At 44.5% G+C, this 25124-nt stretch overlaps 1 protein-coding gene across 5 annotated transcripts in view; it reads left to right on the top strand.

Annotated features, from left to right (window-relative positions):
- CELSR1 (cadherin EGF LAG seven-pass G-type receptor 1) overlaps positions 1 to 19987 on the top strand; it is a 281721-nt gene extending 261734 nt beyond the window's left edge. For 2 of the 5 annotated variants that reach the window (XM_065554674.1, XM_042848647.2), the window contains 11 exons: positions 2993 to 3167; positions 5615 to 5727; positions 6254 to 6333; positions 8595 to 8721; positions 10841 to 10966; positions 13179 to 13315; positions 13685 to 13788; positions 14700 to 14867; positions 16580 to 16822; positions 17314 to 17578; positions 19784 to 19944. In XM_065554674.1, the coding sequence (XP_065410746.1) occupies positions 2993 to 3167; positions 5615 to 5727; positions 6254 to 6333; positions 8595 to 8721; positions 10841 to 10966; positions 13179 to 13315; positions 13685 to 13788; positions 14700 to 14867; positions 16580 to 16822; positions 17314 to 17578; positions 19784 to 19808 (1563 nt within the window). In that variant the 3' untranslated portion in view covers positions 19809 to 19944. Of the gene's footprint in view, positions 1 to 2992; positions 3168 to 5614; positions 5728 to 6253; positions 6334 to 8594; positions 8722 to 10840; positions 10967 to 13178; positions 13316 to 13684; positions 13789 to 14699; positions 14868 to 16579; positions 16823 to 17313; positions 17579 to 19783 lie in introns of all 5 variants that reach the window. The other 3 variants (XM_008178984.4, XM_042848648.2, XM_008178989.4) reach the window with 3 other exon arrangements.
- Positions 19988 to 25124: the final 5137 nt, after the last annotated feature.

The raw sequence follows: 25124 nt of genomic DNA, 5'->3' as shown, positions 1-25124 counted from the left end.
TAGAAAGGTTTATTCATCCTCGAGCTTCCAACTTAGGGTGGCAAATCACCAAGCCCTGCTGGGTAGATACGATTTCAATTTGTGGGGCTCCCTGCCCAAATTTGCGGACTTCCTCCAGGAGAATGACAAAAAAGAGTTCAAGGCTCCGGTTGAGGAAGGCACGGCTGTCACCAGAGCGGCCCTTCAGGCAGCCTCGGACGCTGCGGATACGGCTGCAAGATCTATGGCCTCTGTGGTGTCCATGAGGAGAGCATCATGACTCCTGCTGTCTGGGTTGTCCAGCGAGGCACAGGACTCCTTACAGGGCCTTCCATTCAATGGCAAGGCCCTGTTTGCAGAACAAACAGACGTGAAGTTACATAGTCTGAAGGACTCCCACACAACATTAAAGAGACCTTTGGCCTCTATGTCCTGGCCCTGGCCAGGACCAAGTTCAAACCGCAGCAGGCTCCCAGTCAGGTCACCAACTCTAGATATGAGCCCCCTTATAAAAAGTCAAGGGACTATAAAAAGTGCCCGCAAAGGCAATCCTGGCCTGTGCCCCAGGCTGGGCCCTCTAAGGGTAAGCAGGTGGGTAAGCGCCAGTGTTGACGGGATGCCCAGGGGCGACTTACCAGTTCATACCAGGGATCCACCTGCAATAAAATTTCCCTTCTCCAACTGGTTGTGTGCTTTTCTCCCAAAGTGGTCGCGGCTGACCTCAGACCGATGGGCTCAACACCGTCTCCCGGGGCTACACCCTCCAGTTTACTTCTACCCCCCAACCACCCACCCTCCATCACTGTCCCTCTTCAGGGACCCCTCTCACGAGAGCCTACTCGAGCAGAAGGTGAGGCAGCTCCTTGTCTTAGGAGAGGTGGATGTGGTGCCAGGGAAGTTCAGACTCAAGGGGTACTTGAGTACCTATTTTCTTATCCCAAAGGCCAAAGGGGGGCTCAGGCCCATCCTGGACCTGCGAGTCCTGAACCAATACATGGTAAAGCTCAATTTCGCATGGTCTCTCTGGCCTTCATCATCCCCTCCCTGGATCCCGGGGACTGGTACGCCGCCCTTGATCTACAGGACATGTACTTTACATTCATATATTCGAAGGACACAGGCGTTTCCTCCATTTCATGGTTGGGCAGGAACACTACCAGTTCACTGTCCTCCCATTTGGCCTGTTCACGGCTCCCAGAGTATTCACAAAGTGCATGTCTGTGATAGCGGCCTACCTCAGATGTCAGGGGATCCAGATTTTTCCCTACCTCAACGACTAGCTGGTCAAGGGCAGTTCCAGGTCGCAGGTACAGGATCCTGTATCACTCCTCCTGTCCACATGTGCCATGCTGAGCCTGTTGGTAAACAACGCCAAGTCCACGTTAGTTGCGGTGCAGCGCATAGAGTTCATTGGGGCAATTCTGGACGCGACGTCAGCCAGAGACTCCCTCCCACCAGACAGATTCGAAACCCTGAGGGAGTGCATCAACACAGTCACAAGGTTCCCTGTGACCACAGCCAGAGCGTGCCTCCAACTCCTGGGTCATATGTTGGCATGCACGTACATGGTTCGTCCCGCCAGACTCAGGATGCGGCCCCTCCAGCTCTGGTTGGCCTCGGTATTCTCCCAGTCCAGCGACAGGATGGACAAAGTCCTCACTATGCCCGAACTGGTGGTAGCCTCCCTGTGATGGCCCTGACCTCCAAACCCCCGTGCACGGTGTTCCATAAGGATAAGGTCCAGCTTCAACCGCATCCTTCGTTCCTCCCTAAGATGGTTTCCGCCTACCATATGGGCCAAGACATTTTCCTGCCGATGCTCTGTCCAAAACGCCACGCGTCCAGTGAGGAGCACTGCCTCCACATGCTGGATGTAAGACAGGCTCTGCCTTTTTACCTGGAACGTACAAAACTGTTCGGGAAGTCTTCACAACTGTTCATCGCCTCGGCTGAACGCATGAGAGGCCAGCCGATCTCCACTCAGTGGCTCTTCAACTGGATCATCTCGTGTATCCGTACTTGTTACGACCTGGCGGGAGTCCCCCCACTGCCGATTGTGAGGGCGCACTCAACCAGGGCACAAGCCTCGTCGGCTGCCTTTCTGTCCCATGTCCCTATTCAGGACATCTGTAGGGCTGCCACATGGTCATCGGTTCACACGTTCACCTTGCATTATGCGATCGTCTCCCAAACCAGGGAGGACGCCGGGTTCAGCAGGGCGGTGCTCTGTCCCGAGTGTCTGTGAACTCCTACCCACCTCCAACAGATATAGCTTGGAATCACCTATTGTGGAATGCACATGAGCAATCACTCGAAGAAGAAAAGACAGTTACCTTTTCCGTAACTGGTGTTCTTCGAGATGTGTTGCTCATGTCCATTCCACATCCCGCCCTCCTTCCCCTCTGTCAGAGTTGGGGGAGGGTGGGGGAGTGTGCAGCGCCCCTTATGCTGCGCCATGGCAGCGCCACTCCAGGAGTCGCGGGGGGCACTCCCCCCCCCTACGGGTATTGCTAAGGGTCGGCACCGGTGCATCCGGCGAGCACACACGCCTATTGTGGAATGGACATGAGCAACACATCTCGAAGAACACCAGTTACGGAAAGGTAACTTTTTTTTTTCTTGTTAAATTGTTGTGTTGCACACAGCACAAGGTGAGTGTGTTAGAATGGCCCAAGCCATCAAATGTATAGCAAATATACACAAAGAAATTAACTTCAGAAAAGAGTCCTAGAGGTGGGGGTTTTGAAAGAATTTTAGACTGAAATATGTAATTCTCAACAGTCAGACCACATGCAGGCCACACAATCTAAAAATAAAGGCTTACAAAATCACTTTTCTAAAGCTCTTAATACTATGACAAAATAATTAAATAAATTTTAATGTACAGTTTTTTTTCCAAAGACTTATTCATATTTTCTTTAGCATCTAGTGAATATCCAGTCTTGTGTGTGTTGCATGGGTCGTTGATTCGGCAGGAGCAGCTGTAATCTCAATGTTCTTTTTCCATCCCCAGTTTGTGTGCACTGTGATAGCCATCCTTCTGCACTACTTCTACATGAGCACCTTTGCCTGGATGTTCGTAGAACAGCTCCACATATACCGCATGCTGACTGAAGTGAGGAACATCAATTTTGGACATATGAGGTTCTACTATGTCGTTGGTTGGGGGATTCCTGCTATTATAACAGGTAGGGGAAGAAGGACGCCAGTGCTGAAAAGCCAAAACAACACCATTCCTTTCCCCTCCCCCACTATTCAGGACAGCATTAAAGCATGTGCTTAACGTCTATTGAAATCAGTGGGACTTAAAGTTAACCACGTGCTTAAGTGCTTTCCTGAATCAGGGCAATAACCACTAGCAAACATGAAGACATCAGACTGAACTTGACAAATCAGCGCAATGAATGCTGCTTGTCCTAATTAAAGTAATTTTCTGATGTTTACAATGGTATAAACGTATTTGAATTCAGATTAAATCAAGATTTATTGAAAGCACTCAGAAGTAACATTGTCTGTATTGTAATTCCTTTCTCTGTAGCTTAGAGAGATTTTGCTCGTCCTATGCTGGTAGACTAAGGTTATGTCTACACTGCGATAGAACAGCTGTGGCTGGCCCAGGTCAGGTGACTTGGGCTTGGGCTGCAGGGCTATACAGTTGCAATGTAGATATTCAGGCATGGGCTGGAGCCCAGGTTCTGGGACCCTCCATCCTCATGGGATCTCAGAGCTCAGGCTCCAGCCTGAGCCTGAATATCTACAGTGCTATTTTATATATATTTTATAATTTTTTTAATCGCGATTAATTTTTTTGAGTTAATCGCGTGAGTTAACTGCAATTAATTGACAGCCCTAATATATATATTAGAGCAGTTCTGCTGCATAGGTGGAAGGGAAGCACAGTGCACAGAGAGACTTTGTGGGCTGGGCTGGAGGGTTCTATAGATACTATGGCAACCTTTGTCATGCCAGCTGAATATTACTGAATCGAACTGAGAAATTTTAAGAAAGATTCTGTGCCACCTGTATTAAATTCTATGGGTTCAATCCTACCCTCAGATGATGTACCCTTTTAACTTATCATTGATTTCAGTAGTAGTTGAATGGTGTATCTGAGAGAGCCAAAGCTTGCCCCATTCATTTAATAAAGGATTATAGGATGGGATTTGGAAAGTGAAATAACTTTTACTATATAATCTTAGAGCCAGACGTTTGGCCAAATTTTGGTTAAAGCCCCACTAATGGCAGGATTGAGTCCTGAGCGTTGAGTCTGTGTCTGCAGAATTACAGCTGTATAAAATATGTTATGATCCTTTAATCATTTATGGCTAATTCTTCCTGGATGGTGACTGCTAAAGACTGTGGTGCAAGAACCAATCATAGTGAGAGGGAGAGGAGGCAGTCCCATCTCAATTCCATACTTCAGAGGAAACAGATCCAATATCCCTTTGCCAAACAGCCACAGATGAATTTTCATAGACTAGAAGGCCTGTACCAGATGTGAACGTTGGCTTTAGGCCAAGCTTTAAATAGCCAGGGTGAAATGCAGCTACCTTCCCTCTGCCCTACTCAGTGCCTTTTCATCAAAGCATTAAGGCCCCTTTCAGTAAAGTATTTATGCATGTATTGGACTAGGTGCACAAGTGCTCCCATATAAGTGAATGAGGTTATCATGCTTAAATGCCTTGTTGAATCAGGACCTAAAGCTATTGCAGTTACCATCTTCCTGACTCCCAAATAATATAATATGCAGTAGTCATTTCCCTTATAATATCTGGTATAAATTTCTGCATCTTTAAGAAGGAATAGCTGTGTAGCGCTGTACATGAAATAAGTCGATGGTCTCAGCCATTTCTACATGGACAGGTGTCAACATCGCAAAATCTACCACCATATTTGGCATCACTGTAGGTGCTGTGAGTAAAGAGACTAAGGACTGTATGGGCATAGGGACTGTTTTAGAGATGGCTCCCCCAGGCCAGGATTGAAGTAGATTATGCTGCTTCTGCCCAGGCTGTAACCTCTTCTGTGGAAAAATGTCTCCATTTTCTAGAGCTCTCATTCCAGTTTTTGTCATAAGCACTAAATTCACTTACACAAGTTTTTTTAAGAAAAGAAGGAATTGCTTTACTTACCCATGAAACTACAATATTTGGTTTCAAGCCACTGCAAAAGGAGAATCTCTTAGGTTGAGACTTTCATCTCTGTTTGGTTTATAAGAGAAATAATTATGTATGTCATTATGGGGCACTGACTTATTGAAATTCCACAAAATGTCTCTCACCCTAAAGGCTTTGTTACTATCTATTAATCCTGCTATATAAAATTAATTGAAACTGAATTATTGCGGCAAACACATTTAATATAGGTTTTATATGGTCCAACTTTGTATTGGTCAGCGGAAGAATTTGGAGTAGTATTTAATATGGAATGATGATTGGTTTTACATTTAGACTTTGGAAAAGTGTATGTGTAGTTTTCTATTTCTGGAATTTCTTATTAACCATGTTATCGTTGTTCATCACTCGGATTGATTCTAAAACCTTGTGATTGATTAGGCATGGCATAAACATCCTGATCCTACAGTGGTCATCAGTAATTTTCCCTGTTATCCTTTTCTTTCTGTTTTGTGATTTAGGTCTTGCTGTGGGTCTGGACCCACAGGGCTATGGGAACCCTGACTTCTGCTGGCTTTCTGTTCATGATACCCTTATTTGGAGTTTTGCAGGCCCTATTGTGATCGTTGTGGTCGTAAGTACTGTGGAGTTTGCATCTTGCGCTGACTGTTCTCTGTTACTGTTTTTTTATTTTTGTTTGATCGCTATCTATTCATAATCTTATTTAAATGTGAAACTATTGTATCCAATCTAGCATCCCTTGTGAAAGTAAGTGCAGTTTACATGAGTGCTCCCATTGAAATCAGTACTTGAATGAGAAAGGACTGATTGTATAAGTAATGGTTACATGGTCAGGCCCATGTTTTCTGCTTTTTCCTACCCCCTGATGAGAGTTTCATTTAAGCTCATTGTTTAGGGCTGTCTTACCAGATTTGTATTAATGCAAACTCAGTAGCATAGCATCCCAAGAAGGTTGCTAATGGACATTGGCTCAAAGCTTGGTCAATTTGGAAATATGAAAAAAATCCTAACTACAAGAGAAAAGCTCTTGGCACTGAAGACTTTTGATGTTAAAAAAATTCCATTGTCTCTGTGATAGACAGGCTCTGACAAATTCAGGAAGAAAGATCTACTTTGTGTTATTTACATTTCCCTTTCAGATCAACACAGTCATCTTCATACTAGCAGTGAAAGCATCATGCAGACGAAGACAACGCTCATTTGAAAGAACTGGAGTCATGTAAGTTTGCAGTTGAGGCTCAAAAACTGATGAGAAGATCCCTGACCAGGAATAATAAAGGGACAGATCATGTCCTCTCTAAAAAGAACTGTAGAGGGTGGGGAAAGAAGCTGGATGCAGGGCCGGCTCCAGCATTTCTGCCGCCCCAAGCAAAAAAAAAAAGTCGCGATCGTGATTGGCGATCGGCGGCAGCAATTGGGGGGCAAAAAAAAAGCCGCGATCGGCGGCGGCAGTTCAGTGGCAGGTCCTTCACTCCTAGAGGGAGTGAGGGACCTGCCAACCCCGAATTGCCGCAGGTGCCGCCCCTCTCCCTTGGCCACCCCAAGCACCTGCTTGTTATGCTGGTGCCTGGAGCCGGCCCTGGCTGGATGCTGTACAAACAGGGGAAGTTTGTGCTGAGCAAAAGAGGCTGAGCCAGTGTGCCATCCTTTTTCCCTTTCCCCCACTCCTGGGCTTTGTAGAAACCCCTCCATGGACCAGGGGCTCTGCACCTTTGGTGGGGTTATAGCAAGGCATGGAAGGGGAAAAGTTTAGGTATTGACCACTCCACATGGCATCGTTCCAATCTACCACAAATTTTCTCAGCATTATCTTCCATGAAGTTCCCCATCACAAAATACATCTCCCTGAGGAGGTTTTGAGCTAAGTGTTGGCAGACTCCTCAGGGGCACGTGTGGCAATGTAGACATGAGGCCCAGAGAGCTCTCCCTTTCTTCCTCATGCACCATCAGATTCATAGGTTTGCCTCCGGGAGTGCTCTTTCCTGCTGCTGTCTTGGCAAAGGTCTTTTGAGGCAACATGTCCATCCCAATCCACAGAAGGATATGTTCTCCTCACCGCCATTTGAGATGGGCTGAGTCAGAAATTCCACATGCTGAAACTCGCTGAGTTTCCTGGCTCTGTGATAGACTGTTTCCATTTAAGTCATGTTGTGCCTGAAGCTTGTAATTTACCTGTGAACTATAATGTGATTAGCTAGTGGCTAGACAGCCCCGTTTTTCAAATTGATAAGCCATATGAGATTTCCCAAGGCATCCACTATCTGTTCCTTGAACACATGGACTGGTGGGCAGTTTTAGAAACAATAAGAAAAAAGTGATTGTTTGCTCTGTTTGTTTTTTAATCTCCTTAAGTGAAGAGAGTCTAATTGACTATAATGGAGGGTCATATTTGTCCCAGAATCTATATTCTATAAAAACAAGACTTTACCAATAGAACTATCCCCATGTGTTTTTTTAAATGTATGTGAAAATAGTATTTTTAAACAAATAAATACTTCCCGGAGTATCTGCAATCCAAACCTTGCAACATTGTGCTCAGATAGGAGAACCTGAAAGTGAAACTGACAAACAGAACTAAAATAGACTCTACTGATTTTATTGTCCATGGGGAAGAAATTCAAGAAGTAAACAAACAGCGGAGTGTCAAGGAAAGTGGACTTCTAACATGTTTGTTTGAATGTTCTAAGGTATGAGTGGCTTGAGAGAAGTTCTCGGAATCAGGAGCTACTGATTTTTTTCTGCTCAAACATTCATAAAGGGCTTGCCCAGTCACCAGGATATCCAGACGCTTATCTCCCAGTTCTATTCCTGACTCAGCCATGGCCGTGGGCAACTCATTTAACATTTCCCCGGCTGCTAATAATACTTCCTTGAGGAATGTGGCCTCTGAACATCCTCACTTATGGGATGTGCTAGTTGTGGCACTGAGCCGTGGGAAACTTTTGGAAAGTAATGCCAATTGGAGCATCATGCCTCTCACTCGCCAAACTTCAGAGCTAAGATTGTGTAGGAGCCAGGCAGCTCCAGCCTCAATTCCTCCTTTCTGCAGCAAGTTGTGGATCCAGGAACTGTCTGTCTGTGCCAGGAGTGATAATTATAACTTGGTGCTTATTGATCACTTTATTTGTCAAAGTGCTTCACAGACATTAACTAATTAACACCAGTAACCCAGGGAGGTACATCAGCAGGCATTATTAGCCCAGTTTTACAGATAGTGAAACTGAGGCACCAAAAGATGAAATGACTTGTGCAAGAGCACAGTGAGTCATTGACAGAGCCAGGATTAAAGCTCTGGCATTTCTGTCACCTAGACCCATAAACAGTTCACTGGGCCATGCTGCCTCTCCAAGCCAGGACCTGTGCCCTGTATAGTGAATGAACAAAGTGCATTAAGAATTGTAGCTGGCTCATAGGGTGTTAGATTATATTATTTTATTATTTTTCTGCCTTAATGCAAGTGACTTTGTGTGTTTACGTTAGCTCCGTGCTGCGAACTGCTTTCCTCCTCCTGCTGCTGATCAGTGCCACGTGGTTACTGGGGTTGATGGCAGTGAACAGTGATGTCATGACATTCCATTATCTCTTTGCCATCTTCAGCTGCTTACAAGTAAGTTATATAACATTAAGTTAATGTATCTCTTCAGATCTAGAACATGCTGCATATTGAACAGCCATCTCCCTGCAGTGATGCTCCATTAACAGGGAAAATCCATTAAATCCAATATCAAACCAGGGCAACTACCTTTTAAAACTGAGTTTCTAATTGAAGATGGAAGATCCTAGGTGCAGTTTCCACCCCCTTAATCTCCCCCTTTGAGATAATCAGACCCTTCAATAAATGGAGCTTTCTGTTCTCTCAGTGGTTCCAGATGTACTGCTAGTGGAATTCATGGTGGGCAATTTCACCACTAATAAAAGGAAACGGTTTACCTCAGACACAACCTCCTGCCTGAGACTGTCAAATAAACTCTAGTTATCGTCTCTTCTGTATTAACACTGGCGCTAGCAGTAACAAGAAGTTGTGGTTTTCCATCCCATGGGGACAGCTTACAATTGAATTTACCGTAGGAAAGACAAATGGAGGAGATGACTTTCATCTGTGTTAGAGAAGCTGTTAACAGGTTGAAGGTCAGAGCACACCCCCCAGCTGATTAATAGGGACCTGATGAGGAGATAGTAATGGGATTCAGAATCCGATCACTAGTTTGAATGTGGCCCATGATGGTAGTGACCAAAAGTCGCTTGCATCTTGTTGGCTTGTGTGAAATGAATTAATGGACAGGCATCCACAATATAAAAACCACCATCAGAAATGGGGTCCCCTGGTTGTCAGGCTCAGTAAAGAGACCATGGATTGAGTGGGTTAAAAAATAAAACTCCCCACTTTCCTCTCAAGGTGGTTCCTTCAGCTCAGGGTGGAGGCACATCAGTGGGCCAGCATAGGGGATGCTGACAGTGCCACGGCCTGTGTTGCAACTGGTCTGTAAGGAGATAAATTCAGTTATTAGAGATGTAAATCTTTCACAAGCCTGAACAAAAAATCTCAAGTAAAAGGATGTTTAATACAACATAAGTTCAGAGGGAAGAAAATAAGAGACTGGAATTTTCCTCTTACCTTGCCTGGAGAGTCAAAGTGGTACATAATGTTTCACATCATTGCCGCCTTTGAACTTTTTTTTTTTTAAAGATATATTTATGTGAATTTCATTAATGAGTAATCCCAATGAGCTAATGTCAGATAGGACTAATTTGATTGAATGCTTAGAGAGATCACGCCTTAAGCTTAATATTAATCTACCTCAATTGATTTGTCTGAAATCATGAAATGCAGGCATCTTAGGACGTTGGTGCTGCTGTAACTTCATGAGTGATGAGTTCAAAGTAGTACACCTGCAACCTAAATAAATAACAGCTTTGGCAGCTGCACCGAATGACCCCCAAACAAACACACACATGCTACATAAGCAGCCCCTAGATTTCAGTGTTCCTGCCAGGAGTATGAGTAACCTGCAAAGAGGCTGAATGTAGGGGTGACTGCTGGCTCAGAGGAACATACACCTGTTAGCACCTGGTCCTAGCCCCACCCTTAACACTCCTCCGCAGCTCCTGTTTTAGAGGGTTTGTAGAGCGCATGCTCTCTCTCTCTCTCCAGTGTTTTTAAGGGGATGTGGCACAAAAGTGGCCCACTTCTGCCATTCCCAAGGCTTTCACTGCTGGCTATGATATTTTGATGGGTTCCAATGTACCTGTCAGGATTTGGACCCATATCCAGTGTACAAACCCGAAAATATTAATGTTGGTACAACATAAAAGCATCCTGCAATGTCCTGAACCATTCGACAAGGGACCTGAACTCTCTTGGGCACATTTGAATAGAATGTTTCCCTCCCAAACTACAAGGGTGCTAACAACCATCCTCTGAGATGCACCATGCAGCTCTCAGAGGAAAATTGTGTTTGTGTTTTCCCAGTCTTTTTGTGGTAATACAAGTAGCTGGTGGCAAAGCATGAATCTCTGAGGGATTGACCATTATCAATTCACTAAGGACAGCAAGTGTTTAATGCTATGGTGGTCAGTCATTGCCATTAAAAGCATGTACCATTTGCTGGAATTAAGAGCTGGTTTGAAAAAGGCTGTTCACTAATTTCCAGTTGTATTTTCAGTCCAACAGTAAAAAGTCATGCATTTATCTTAGATTATTTTTCTCTCTGTGTCTAACAACCCAGGGGCTCTTCATTTTCTTCTTCCACTGCATTTTTAATAAAGAAGTCAGGAAGCACTTGAAGAACACGTTAACTGGAAAGAAACCCCTTCCAGATGACTCTACTACAACAAGAGCTACATTATTAACTGTAAGACGCCATCTTGGAAAAACATTTTCTTGTTTATAGTTGTCAGCCACCCATACATATAATTTTAACTAACTTGTCCATAACAAAATTAATTCTTTCTCCCTGCTTTGAGTGATTCACTAAAAGCCTTTTCGTTTTAAAACAGAAATGAAAACTTTTGGGGGCAAGAAATTATTTTCTTCAAGTAAAATGGAGCATCATGAAGCTATTAGCTATTTGCACAAGACTTTTTGTGCAAATGCTAGTGGCATGGCTTTTTACTAAGAACTTCTTTTTTTATTCTCACAAAGTTGAAAGTAAAGGTAGTGTCTGTTAACTGTGGTTATTCATTTTATTCTAAACTGATTATTTATCAGCAGTTTTCTGCCCAGTTTGCAATAATGTTAACTTGTATAAGTGGCAGTTGAAAGTTGTTAAGTAGAATAGCTAGCTGCCACTAAAATTGTATTGCACATATTTTCAAGAAAGAAAAAGCAATTCCTTGGTCATAAACAGATTCTTGTTTACAGTTTCCCCCATAAGGAAATATGTAAAGATTTGTTCTGGGTAATTATTGCTTGGCACTTTTCATGTTCCTACTTATAAGACCGTTACTTAGTTCCCTGGGAGGCAGCTTTTATTATCTTCATTATACAGGTGAGAAACTGAGGCAGGGAGATTAAATACCTGATTCTCAAAAGTGTTGAGCAGTCACAGTTGCCCCCAAAGAGGGTTAATGGAAAACTTTACCTCTGCCACTAGACCCCCTTTCATGTGGAGTCCCAACAAGGATCACTTCTCTCTCCTGTCCTACTCAACATTTACATGCAGCCATTAGGTGAACTAGTGAGATGACATGGACTCAATATACAGATGACACTCAACTCTGCTTATCCTTCACTACCTATGATCATACCCTACCACCAAGATGGCCAGTGCTTGGACGAGATCAGCTCATAGATAAAGAACAGTAGGTTTAAACAGGACCGCAGCAACACAGAGGTGATGCTGATGGGCAGAAGAAAGCACTCTGAGTAGTGTGCAGCCACAATATGGGCTCCTTTGATTGACAGTACACACCCACCATTGGTCAATTCAGTTCATAGTTTGAGGGTATTCTTGGATTCCATGCTGACATTAAGCTCTCCCATAAAAGCACCCGCTAGTAATGCTTTCTACCATCTCCAGTTGGCTAGGAGACTTACCGTCTTGGCAGATGAAGACGTGGCCTCATTTATTCATGCCTTCATCACCTCTTGGCTGGACTAAAGTAATGTGTTATACTTGGGCAGAAAGCTTCAGCACCTAGGAAATTCCAACAAGGATAGAACATTGCAGTGCAACACAGGCTACTGCGAACACACCATACATCTCCTCTGCTTCCTACACTGGCTTCTCATCGAATATCAAGTAAAGTTTAAGCTCATGGTCCGTATCACCAACGTGCTCATTGGCTTGGGCCCGCAATATTTAGATGATCACCTGAATCTCCAGGATAAGGACCGTGGTCAACTACTATGTTCCTCAGGCACAAGAAAACTCTACAGTCAGGGTAAAGCTTGTCTGGACCGATGACTGAGCTTTCTCAGGGGCTGGTCTGAGACTGAGACAAACTCCCACATACGCTAAGGATTATCACAGACCTCACCACCTTCCCCTTCAAAAGGCAGGTGCACTTCTTAAATCTGCCTTCTCTAATAAACACCGAGCAGCATATACATAAATAACCAACCTGCCTACTAAACCAAACCACTCCACTGCACGCAGAATTCTCCTGCTGGGGAGAGGATGAGAAAGAGATTAAATAACACACGACAGATGTTAGTCACATTGCTTAATGCACTGCTGGAAGGTGCTCAATACAGCAGTAATGAGCGTGTATAAGAACCTATAAAAATAGAAAAGAATGTCAATGGGAGCTGAGTTTGTGGGGCACTTCTGAAAATCAGGGGCTATGTGACTTGTCTGTGGCCAGGGAAGAAGCCTGTGTCAGAGCTAGGATTCTAACTCTGGAGTTTCTCATTCCCAATCCTGTGCTCAGGCCACTCAAACTGTGATGCTTGGGAGCTGAGAGACATTGATTGCAATGTGGGGAAGCAGTTCCAACTCAAAATGTGAAATCTTGGGGTTCATGTACTTAGATGTTCTTCTGCTGTGTAGCCATTCCGGGGGCAGCTGAAGGAGAGATGTTTGTTTATTTGTTATCATTCACTACTACTATTTTTTTCCTCAGCGATCTCTGAACTGTAACAACACATATATAGAGGAGCCAAATGTGTATCGCACAAATATTGGTGAATCCACAGTCTCCCTAGAGAGCACCATCAGGTCAGCCAAGAGCCACAATAGCTACCTTGCTTACATTCTCAGGTAATCGGGTGGTGGGTGCATGGCTTTCAGGCCTTTATTTTTCCCTTCTCATTGCTTTTGTGAGAAAAAAAACTAACAAAAGCCAACTAATGTTTTGGTTCAAATGCTACTTGTCCTGTGTCATAGCAATTCTCTTTATGCAGTTGTTATCTTTGCATCTTCCTTTATCTTCCTTGCAACTTTAGTGGGCAGTTCAAACTATAATTAAAATGAAATACTATAAGTATTTGTGCTATTAGTCCTGTACAGCTTGCTTGTTAAAATGTTACATTTGATAGTGCATAATGGAGATTTAGAATGGTCTCTGTATTTCTGTCTTGTCACTAAGAATAGCATGTTGACCAAAAATGTTACTCCCCCATATTTTAGGGATGAGGCTGCTCAGAAGCTCAGTGGGTCCTCAAGCCAAGCAAGGGCAGGTCAGACAGAAGCAGATTCCTCCATTTTTCATAGGAATCCATCAAAATCCAATGGTAAGAGCTTTTTGGAAAATTGCTTAGAACCATGTGTGCATTTCTTCCTTCTCAGCTTAATAAAGATACTTTCTTCAAAAAGATCCTATAATTAAGGTAGTAACCTCTCCACCTTACTCGGTTTCACTCTCAGTTTAAATAGCTGTACTGGCATAACAAGATTTAAAGGTGTTGCCATAGTTATTGAGTATCTGTATCTAGGCTAAGGTTTCATAGTAGAAATATCATGTGCCTATTTTGTATTAGGATCTATTTCTGATTTGATGGCAGGTTGCCATGAATTGTGTGATTGTTTCTGGATTCTCTTTCCTTTCTCACAAAGTTATGCACAGCTTTTCTTCCTTGCTTTTCAGATGGAAATTTCTTACTGGTTGAAAGCTCGAGGAAGTGTCTTCCTTTTACTACTTTTCAGTTTTCTGTTCCTAGGTCTTCTTGGTGCTTTATGTTGGAGGGTGTATGTGTTGCTTTGACCAAGATGGCACCGGATGACTATTTTGCACATTGAATAGCAGAGAGAATTGTGCTCTCCAGCCACTGTGTATACATAGCAATTAGCCAACTAATGAACTTCAGTTTCTCTCTTCTTCTCACACATTTAAACACATTTAAACTTTAGCAACAGTTACAGGAGCCACAATAGTGGAGACTAAACCATATAAAACATTAAAGTATCCTATCCAGTTAGCTGTACTATGCAATTTTGTTTCACTTGATTTCCTCAGATAAAGACTGCTACACTAATAATCTATTCTCATGTGGCTGGCTGGGCTGTGTAGGCATAAGCATTCTAAAGTGCCCATCACTGGGAGCCTACAGTGGTTCTCTTTCACTCCATTCATTTGGCATGTAGATTTGCACGACTGCCTTTCAGGTTCTAATCCCTGTGTTTTTTGCCTCCTCCACCTCGACAGATCATGATTCTGATTCTGACAGCGAGTTGTCTCTTGATGAACAGAGCAGCTCTTACGCTTCCTCCCATTCATCAGAGAGTGAGGAAGATGGGATTGAAACGGAGAAAAAATGGAACACAACCACTTCCAAAAACAATGAGCGTGGCCCAATCCACAGCACTCCTAAAGGTAAAGCCGCTGCTCATGCTGAAGGAATAGATTTATTTCCCGTATTATAAAATGAATTGAGTAGTGGATGCATGGAATTGACCAGGGTAGTGTACAGCTACAGCTGCTTTGAATCCCTGTTTTCTTATTGTTGGTGATATCCAAGAGATCCTTGTTTCCCCAAGCTGAGAGGATTTGTCCCCTGTGGTGAATGAATGCAAGAACAAAGGACACTTGAGCAAGTGTGCACCAGCTACTTAGCGTACCAATGCAACATGGCTGTTAGCATTGCAGAGGGACCCCTGCAGGGCTGTTTCTCTCCACACATGTGGTTGGAAATGGCACTACACAGCTATCTAAATATCAGCAGAGGGGGGACAGGAAGAGGAGGCAATAAAAGAGCATGGCAGTTTGGGGAAAAAAAGGAACACCTGCAACTTTTCCCCCCGTACAATAGAATACTGGAGATTTCCCGGGGTCAGAGGAGGGCATGGAACTGAAAGGTTTGAAATTAACACTTGGTATCAGTCACATGGACATTCTGTGCACCGTATCCCTCCGTGACTCTTTGAAGATACAGGTTTTGTTCTTATGCTGAGAGAGACTGGTACGGTCAGACAAAACTCAGTGGGTTTTGGCTTTCTGGTGTTCATTCACACTTTCCCTTGTTTCATCCTATACAGGTTTGCAGTTCCCTTTTGATTTTTACATTCAAACAAACACAAAGTAAACTTCAACCAAAATTGCTACAGTTTTCCCACAAATGTAAACTGATGTGATTGAAACTCAACCCAGCCTTGGAGCAAATTTTGGGTTAGAGAGTGTTTTCTACAAATCCATTCATTACTGTAGCAACTAGGCTTATGGCTGAATTGATGATGATGGCTTTAAATTCAGTTCTTTATAATTATACCTTGACAATGGTAGGTGCTTCCATCACAGCATTTGTGCAGCAATGTGAATTTTCCATTTAGCTTGGTATCCCAGCATTTTCTTTTATTAGCCTCAGGCATACAGGGCAACTTCTGGGTTCCTAGGAAACATACTGCTCTAATACTGCATGAGATATCTCCTTTTTCTTTTCAAAGGAATGCACAATTATAAGATTCCTTCACGGAAAGGTTAATCTTCTGGAAAGAAGAGTATAAAGCCATTCCTGTTTAAGGACCAGATTGTGCTCCACTGCTGGACAATGAAGGACGGTGCAAGGGGATGTGCTCCCACCCTCTATGCACTGCTGGCCAGCAGTGCAGCCCAATTGCTGTTCCTGTGCTCCCTCAAGCATAGGGGTTGCTCCCTCCATTTAAGTCCAAGGGGGCAAGATATCTCAAAGGGCAGAGAGGAGAACGCAGGGCCATGCTCCACATACATGTGTATCGGCCAGTAGAACTACTCAGGCACATAAGGGATGAAGAGTATGCTGCTGCTGCTCCCCCCTCTATAACAGGGAGCTCCAGGAAAAAAATCTGCCTTGGGGAAACAGAATTCCTCCCAGAGCTCCACCTGGGGCAATGTACCAGCACACTGCCCTCAACTAGGACTGTATTTAACTGGCAGGTTAGAGCCCTCCAGCAGCAGGTTGGACTAGCTAATCTTTAGAAATGGTCTGCTGCAAATGACTGTTCCACTGAAACTATTGCAGAGAATAGGACTAGTTGAGCAGGATTGGAGGGAAGAACCTCAAGTTTTGTCGAAGGGTGGTTTTCGAACCAATGTGTTTTTTTGCATTGCAGTTGATTCTATATCCAATCATGTGAAACCCTATTGGCCCACAGAGTGCATAACAACAAGCGATGGGGAGGATCCAGGTGGGAAGCAGAAACTGAAAGTGGAGACAAAGGTCAATGTAGAGCTTCATAGGGAAAATCAAGTGAACCACAGCAATGAAGCACCTCAAGAAACTGAGAATGAAGGGCAGCAGAAAGAGAACAAACCTCTACAACAGCAGAATAACCAGCACCCGGAACAGAGGAAAGGTAACTCAGCCAACCCAGTGCATTAGAAACAAGTGAGAGACTAAGTGAAATGTTTTGTAGATTCTATGATCCAAGCTGAAGGATTCTATTGCCACATTAGGAAAGTGGGGAATTTGCCAGGTTTCCCCTTCATTCCCTTCAGCCTAATGGCTTCTCTAGCAATCTGCAGCAAAACTTGGGCAGGGGCAGGCGTGGGCAGGCTTGGCCATCAGCACCATTCATGTTTTGGTTGAATATGGTTGCTCTGTAGGGGCATAATACCCTTCAAATTGGCTTCAGTCTGTATAACCAGAGAGGTCTGTGGAGGGGCAGTAGCTGTAGAGACTGTTTTTGTATGGGTCTAACCTTTTTATTTTAACATGGAATAATGGTGGCAAACTTGAAACAATCTGCTAATAAAGGGTAAATGATGCTTTTGCATTTGTTCAGTTTGATTAAATAAAATTACCAACCTGATTAAAACTTCTGATCCTCCTTTCTTTCTATACCAGGCATCTTGAAAAATAAAGTCACCTACCCTCCCCCTCTGATGGATAAGAATATGAAGAATCGACTACGGGAAAAGTTATCGGATTATAATCAAACCACTATCTCATCCAGGACTGCTTCCTTAGGGACAAATGATGGGGTTCGTTCACCCTCTGACACTGGGGTGACAATAAAAAATCCACGGAGGGAACAGTCTCGAGATCAGCTAAATGGAATGGCCATGAATGTTCATGTGGGAACAGTGAATGCTGAGACCTCAGATTCTGAGTAAGTGCCAGTTTGAGACTGTCTTCCCACAATCACTGGCTTCTGACTTCTGCTCCTTTCTCTTCCTTACCTCGAGTTCACTTCCACACGAGGCTGCCCCGTCTCATTTTTTAGATTTTCTAGGCTACTGGATTAAAGACTTGGGACAATGACTGTGATAACTTCTTATTTATACAGCGCCCCATGCCCAAAGGCTTCTTGGCTTCTCACTAAATAGAACATATTACAACTGAACACATACTCTAGACTAAAGCAACCCTCTCTTTGCCCTCAACCACAGACATGAAAAAACACCTCTCAAGCAGCCTCAAATTAAAAAGGCCAGGATGGCTAGGGCAGTAGGGAGTGGCAGGAAGCGGTCAGGGGCTGGGGCTGCAGGCAGTCAGTGAGCTTGGAGGACTGGTGGCAGAGAGGAAGCGGTCAGAGGACTGGGGCATTGGTGGAGGAGGAAGAGGCGGTGTTGTGGAGCTGTGGGGGACCGGAGGGCTGGGAGGGCCAATTGTAGTGGGGGGAAGGAAAGGGAGGGTTAAGCAGGGTGGGAGGTCTGGTGAGGTAGTGGAGAAAGGGAGATTCCATTGAGCAGGGTCTCTTGAGCGTGGGGAATGGGAAATGTGGAGGCATGAGAAGGGACGTGAGATGCTATGGAGCAGATGCTTTGGTCACCCAGGACAGGACTGGGAGTCAGGAATGGTTAGGAGCAGTGAGAAAGTGGAGAAGGTGCATGCTGAGCAGATGATCTAGGGAGCAGAGAAGGCCAGTGTAGAAAGTCGGCGGCAGGAGCCCCAGGGAGTTGGGGGTACCAGGAGAGTTGGGGGTACCAGGAGGCAGAGTAGGACAGGAACTCCAGGAAGATAAGGAGGGATGGTCCCAGTGGGAGAGAGGGAAGTGGGAGTGCTGGGAGCGTGGAGGGCTGCATGCAGTGGGAGGAAGGGGGTAGGAGCTCTGGAGACCTTGGAAGGTCTGTGGCCACTGGCACAGGGGGAAGATGTCAAAGAGTGGGTGCTCTGGGGAGTTGAGAGTGAGGAGATCTTGGGGAGTGGGGGGGGGTTTCTAAGTATCAGGCTGCCAGAAAGGCTGAGAGCAGTGGGAGCAGTTGAAGAGCAGTGTCAGGGTGCAGGAGCCCCAAGGAACTGGGTCTCAGGAGGGCTGGGAGCAGTGTGAGGGAAAGGAGTGGATAGTTTGGGTCAAAGGCATGAGGAGCTTGGCGTGGCTGGGGCGAGGGAACAGTGCTGGGGGAAGATGAGTCAAGTTGTTAGGGAAGTCCACAGAGCTGGGGAGAACAGTGACATATAATAATACAGTCCTTAAAAATATCATGGATGTGGTTAACAGAAGTAAATCTGTTAGGCTGAAATTCGTGCATATATTTGCCATTATGAACTAAAGCTAGATTTTAATCCCAAGCACTTTCCTAAAACGGGTATTAATGGAATGATTGTTTCATTAGTAATCATGTCTAGTAACATGTCCGAAGTTCAGATTATGAAAATGACATACCGATACATTCCTTCTATACCCAAACTTTACTTTACGTGTTCAGTTTTCCTTTAAGTACCGCAATAAAAATAAATATCCTAATTCTTTTCATAAGGAAATCTCTAACACAGCCTTAACCATGACATCGTGACCAGCTCCAGTACGCATACTCTAAGCTGGTACACAGACTTCTCTAAGCTCCATCTGAAAAGCTACCCTCTGATCTTTGGAAGTTGGCTATTGTAATGTTCCCCAGTTAGCCAACAAGCCTAAGTATTACTCACTAATAGTAGCTAGTTGCTGCTATCAGTAGTAGTATTCACTCCTAGGGAATAGCTGGCCAGCCTACAATGCTAAAGAAAATATACATACTGTTACATCTTTGTACCATTTATGTATAAGTTATGGCATGAGTCTGTTTGAAATGCAAAGTTTCTAACACCGTGTAGGATTTCAGTACTTTATGAAATGCACGCCTTCTTCTAGACATTAACCAATTACATGCACTGTACAGGCCTTCCTCTCATCATGCATTTCTATCTGCATCTTCTGTAAATAACTTTCTTCTTCCTTATTTTGTCCTTTGTAACAAGAACGACCTCTGCCCTGCAAGCACTTCATTGGTGAAGCATGGTAATTTACTAAAATGGAATAGGTAGTTTCACTTGGAATTGTTTGCCTGTCTCTATTTAACCCTAAGCCTGCATGGTTACTTCTTCTCATGAACAGAGGCAGTAATGAAACTTCAATTTGAATCATCAGGAAACAGTGATGACTTTTCCACCCGGGGACTACTTGCTGTGATGTCACTTCCTTGGTACCTCGGATTTCACAGGAGATGCTCCATATCGAGGATGAGGATGGTATTGCTTCCTCTGCTGTTACACATTATGGCAGACTTCTGACTGCTCATACATGAAACATAGTACCCAAGACATGCATGATAAAGCTACATCGTGGTACATTCAATGGCTGTGTGAATATGTAACTGTGCCAAAATGCCTGGAGACATAACAGGGACTCATTATGATGGATGAATGATTATAAGAAGTGTTGACAGAGTCACAGCAACGCTACAGGAACTGCTCATGTGCGCAGCCCATTCTGATGACTTACACAAGGAGAACAAATTGTGTTTACTACAGTGGACCTACAATAAGTCAAATTATCAGCCTTAAGAAAAGCACTAGAAGATGCCTCTTGCTGAGGTCTTGTTCTGTTACAGTGTGAACCATTCAGCTTCGTGAACTCTAGAGAGAAGAATATCACACCAAGTGCCCTTTCATATCTATGCCAGCATCTTTACCAGCCTTTGATGGACACAGCGTCTTAAAAAAATGTCCTTTATATATAAATATATAAATATTAAAAAATTGTAGATAATTTTATATATTTTGTATGGTGACTCTAAAGAAGGAAAAGTTCCTTTGTATATTTTACATTTATACTGATATTCTTCATTTGATGCTAGGAAATCAATGGGAAGAGCTCTTGATTATTTTTTATATTAAAAATTGCACAGTTGTACTTGAATTTGGCATTTGATAATGTAACTGATGTTTGCATCAAAGCCACCCTAAAATGCAGTGCAGTTTTTAAAATACTACAGTGAAAAGGTTGAATCTAAATTTATAAATATAATTTATAGGTTTCTGTTTCCAGATTATGGAATATTTTAAGGATGCAGTGTGTATTTTTGATAACCTCTACTAAAACCAACAAAAATGTTCATTTGTTTTTAAGGTGTTTTGGCCTCTTTTCCCATATTTTTTTAATTGGTGTTTACATTAAAAAGAACAGAAATCGAATTTCCCAGCTAAAAGATATTGTGTCTTCAGCTAGTCAAAGATTTCAAAACAGTTTTTGGAGAGAAATCAATTCTGGTTTACAATATTTCCCTATTTAAAATAAAGCTTGTGTAATTTACATGCTAGTCACCTTTTGACTTAGCTTTTCATCACATTTTTCCTACTAAACAACAAACCAGGGTCTTGTTCTGAGGACACATTTGTGCAGTTCCACCATTGCACAAATACGGTGTGAGGCTTACTGTTTTGTTTTACTTTTTATTTTTTACTCTGAGTCAGCATTTTGCCAATTGGAGCAGAAACATGAGTCTTTAAGGATATCTGTGTTTCATTTCTTAACTGTTTGGGAAATTCCTGGCTATCTTGTTGTTTTGCAATACAAACACAAGTATTAAACAATTTCATGTTTCATGCACGCTAAACATATTTTCACAAGTGTAAGAAAGGTGTAGTGTCTGCCAACCTCATCTTTTTACAGTGTTTACAAAATAGTTGTCCACAATAAGTATGTAGGGAAATGTTTCTGTTAGCAATTCCTTTTGGCTTGACTATATGACTCAAAATGAGTTCTTAAAATTCCATTTGTGAAAATGTTACATTTGTTATCTACCTTTTCTTAGTGTTATGTATTTCACACTATAGTAATTTTTCATAGTGACCATTTTGAGAAGTTATTAGCTGTTCCTTTGTATGAATGTGCATGTGAGGGAGAATAAACAGAAACAATATGACAGGCTGGATAAAATGCAGGAAATTAACAAAAAAAGCATATACTGTAGTAATATTGGTTTTATTATATCCTTATGCATTTTTAAATCTACTTGAGGCCTTTGGAAAGGGGAAAGGATACTGTCTCTTTAAAAAATTATGCAACATACTGCGTGAAATTTTCTGATTGAAAAATGTTTTTTATGTTTAAGTGTCTGTCACACTTGACTGTGTGCTCAGATACCGTGTACAACCTGTGTTAATCATTTTGCATCTGTGTATGTATATTTTGCCCCAGTGAGATGTAGTTAGTTTTTATTTCAATCAGAACTGTTTCAGAAAATGTGTCAGTTGTATTCATGACAGAAAAATTAAAACCTATTTTTATGACTTGTTAAAACTTTATGGCAGGTTAGACACTGGAGGTTTTTTAACAAAATGTATATTTATTAATGTGCAGAACACTGGAATTGCAGCACAGATGAATGGAGAATAAATTAAGATTTTTAATTTGTATTCCTGCTCTGGCTGTTTATTTTTCATGGAGTACTGAAGTAGAAATGGACAACTTTTGAGTAGCATTTCCTATCGTTTGTAAAGGAGTTGTTTGAAAATGCAGACAGAAGTAATGTTTGTACTGATAACAATCACTCTTCTGTGAAACAGAAAGGTTGAAAAACTCTAAGAATGTTTAGCACCAAAGTAGCACTGCTTGCGAGATTTTAAATCTGTGGTTATGCTTCTGAGGAAGGTTGCTGAGCGTAGAAATTAGAGAGAGGAAATACCTATTAAATTAGCTTGTACATCATCCTGTAGCATCCAGCCTCATTTTGAATATGCCAGTGGGCATATCTGTGAGCTGGATGCTACATGTCGTATTCTCCCAAGATGTCCTTTCCTGAAACCTGATGCATTTCTAATGCTGAAATTTATTAATCCATTTCTTACTATGATTAAGTTAATGGGGCTCTGCACAAGCACAGGGCTCTGTCTATGCAGATGAGCTTGCTGAATCAGGTCCACAGATTGCACCAATCTAATTTGACCATGTACAAGCATCTTACCATTTGGTTCAGTTACAACCTCTAGATTGACTCCACCATTTAGTTATCTGCTGTGGTTCTTCCTTCTAGAACATTCCAGTTCTCCCTGCTGCTTTACTGAGGGAAATTCCATACTCCCATTTCAAATCTCTGGTTACTGGGCTCCATGAGATGTCTGGCTAATGCCCAGCTGCGTCCCAGGGCTGTGTTTGACTTCTGGGGAGTTTTTCCCTTTGATACTGCTTCCCGTCATGAGGCGCTGTGGCTGGTGCCCCCGCAGGCTTCAGGGAGAGAGGTAGGCTGAGAAAGCCAAAGGCAAAAGGAAAGGTCTGGTTCTTCTTCGAGTGCTGTCCCTGTGGGTGCTCCGCTTTAGGTAGGGTTACCATATGTAACAAATAAAAAAAGAGGACCCTCCACGGGGCCCTGGCCCCGCCCATTTCCCACCCCAGCCCTGCCCCAGCCCCGCCCCAGCCCCGCCCTAACTCCGCCCTTTCTCCCTCCCACTCCCAGCCACGCGGAAAGGGCTGCCCGAGTGCTACCGGCTTCACGGTTTGCCGGGCAGCCCCCAGACCCTGCGCCCCCGGCCGGCGCTTCCCCAGCGCAGCTGGAGCCCGGGAGGGGAAGCGCCCAGCCGGGGGCGCAGGGTCTGGAGGCTGCCCGGCAAACCGTGAAGCCGGCAGCGCTCAGGCTTCGGGCAGCCCCCATGCCTCCGGACCCTGCGCCCCCGGCCGGGCACTTCCCCTCCCGGGCTCCATGGCATGGGGGCTGCCCGAAGCCTGTAGCGCTCGGCTCTTAAACAGAGCCGAAGAGTCAGGGGAGGAGCAGAGCCGCCGCGGCCGGAGGCTCTGCTCCTCCCCTGACTCTTCGGCTCTGTTTAAGAGCTGAGCTGCCTGAGCGCTACCGACTTCGGGGAGCCCTCTGGCCTCCGGACCCTGCGCCGCCGGCTGGGCACTTCTCCTCCCCGGCTCCAGCTGCCTCTGTTCCTCCCCTCTCAGACTTCGGCTCTGTTTAAGAGCCAAGCTGCCCGAGCTAGCGCTACCGGCTTCGGGCAGCCCCCCTTGCCTCCGGACCCCAGCCGCCGGAGCAGAGCAGCTGGAGCCGGGGAGGAGAAGTGCCCGGCTGGCGGCTGGGGTCCGGAGGCAAGGGGGGCTGCCCGAAGCCGGTAGCGCTGGCTCGGGCAGCTTGGCTCTTAAACAGCCGAAGTCTGAGAGGGGAGGACTCGCAGAGCAGCCGCGGGAGGGGAAGTGCCCGGACGGTATTTTTCCCGGACATGTTTGGCTTTTTGGCAATTCCTCCCGGACGGGGGTTTGATTGCCGAAAAGCCGGACATGTCCGGGAAAAACCGGACGTATGGTAACCCTAGCTTTAGGTGTTGATGCGCCCCTGTGCTCATAGCTGGAGACTTAAGGTAGCAGTGCCTGGTTGGGCCGCACATGCGCAGACCCTGTCTCGCGCTGCCTCAGGCGGTTAACTGATGCTGTGCAGCCAACCCTCCCCCCCCACTTCCTTCTCTATCGCCTTTGGCTCGAGTCAGAGCATTCAGCAGCACCTCACAGTTACTATTAAGTCCCTCTTCTGTTCCCTTTTTACCTGTAGTTAGTAGTCCTCATTGAAATACTATCTCCCTTTTCTCTTTCCCTCTCTCTCAAAAAAATGTATTTTCCTCATAGGACCCTAAGTTTCATTTACCCAGCGACTGCAGCAGCTCTACAGCAGTAACTCTCTCCATACAACTGAGAGACTACGCTCCTTCTGGGGCATGCCTGCCCCTCAGGGTTTAAACGCTGTGCTACCTGCCGGCTGTCAATACCCCTCTCAGTTGGCCACTCAACTGAGAGGGGTATTGACAGCAAAACTGCCTGCACTGCCACAACCTCAAAGCACACACAAGAAAGGCAAGAGATTTACAGCTGAAGCTTCCCTCATGGAGAAATCTCTTCGCCCAGCATCTGAGCCGGAGCTACAAACCCCTCCTGGCCAGAAACCACCTCCGGCCACGTTGAACAAAGGCCCCTCTTCAAGGGCAAAGTGGCCCAACCAAACTGCCAAGAAGGCAGCAAAGAGATGGGAGACCATATCCCCAACCTCAGAGACATCTAAGAAAAGAGCTCTGACAGCAACCAAGCACTCCCAGTACCGGCAGCATCGGCTATATCCGCGGACGACACACCGGGGCCCTCCGGTACTGACGATGCCAAAAAGCAGAGAGCTCCTAAACACTCGAGCTCTTCCACAAGCACTAAGGGGAAAGTTAAACCCCACGTCTTGGCACCTACAACAGCCAGTAAACCCTCAGTACCGAGCATTTCAGCGCTCATGCTGCCACCTACTGTTGGCACTATGAATTTTAGCCAGACACCTGTGAATACAATGCAGCATACAGTCCCGTGTTCCCCTATCACACCGGTACTGACCCTGGCCTCATTCTGGCAAGTCCTGCACCACAGAGACTTATCTGTCTCGTTGGTACCTCAGTCCCCCCCTCCTCAGTACCGATGGCGCCTTGATACA

This window comes from Chrysemys picta, chromosome 1 (genome assembly GCF_011386835.1).
Source record: "Chrysemys picta bellii isolate R12L10 chromosome 1, ASM1138683v2, whole genome shotgun sequence".
Classification (NCBI taxonomy): domain Eukaryota; kingdom Metazoa; phylum Chordata; order Testudines; family Emydidae; genus Chrysemys; species Chrysemys picta.
Note: the sequence above shows the minus strand (reverse complement) of the source record. Positions and strands in the feature narration are given on the sequence as shown.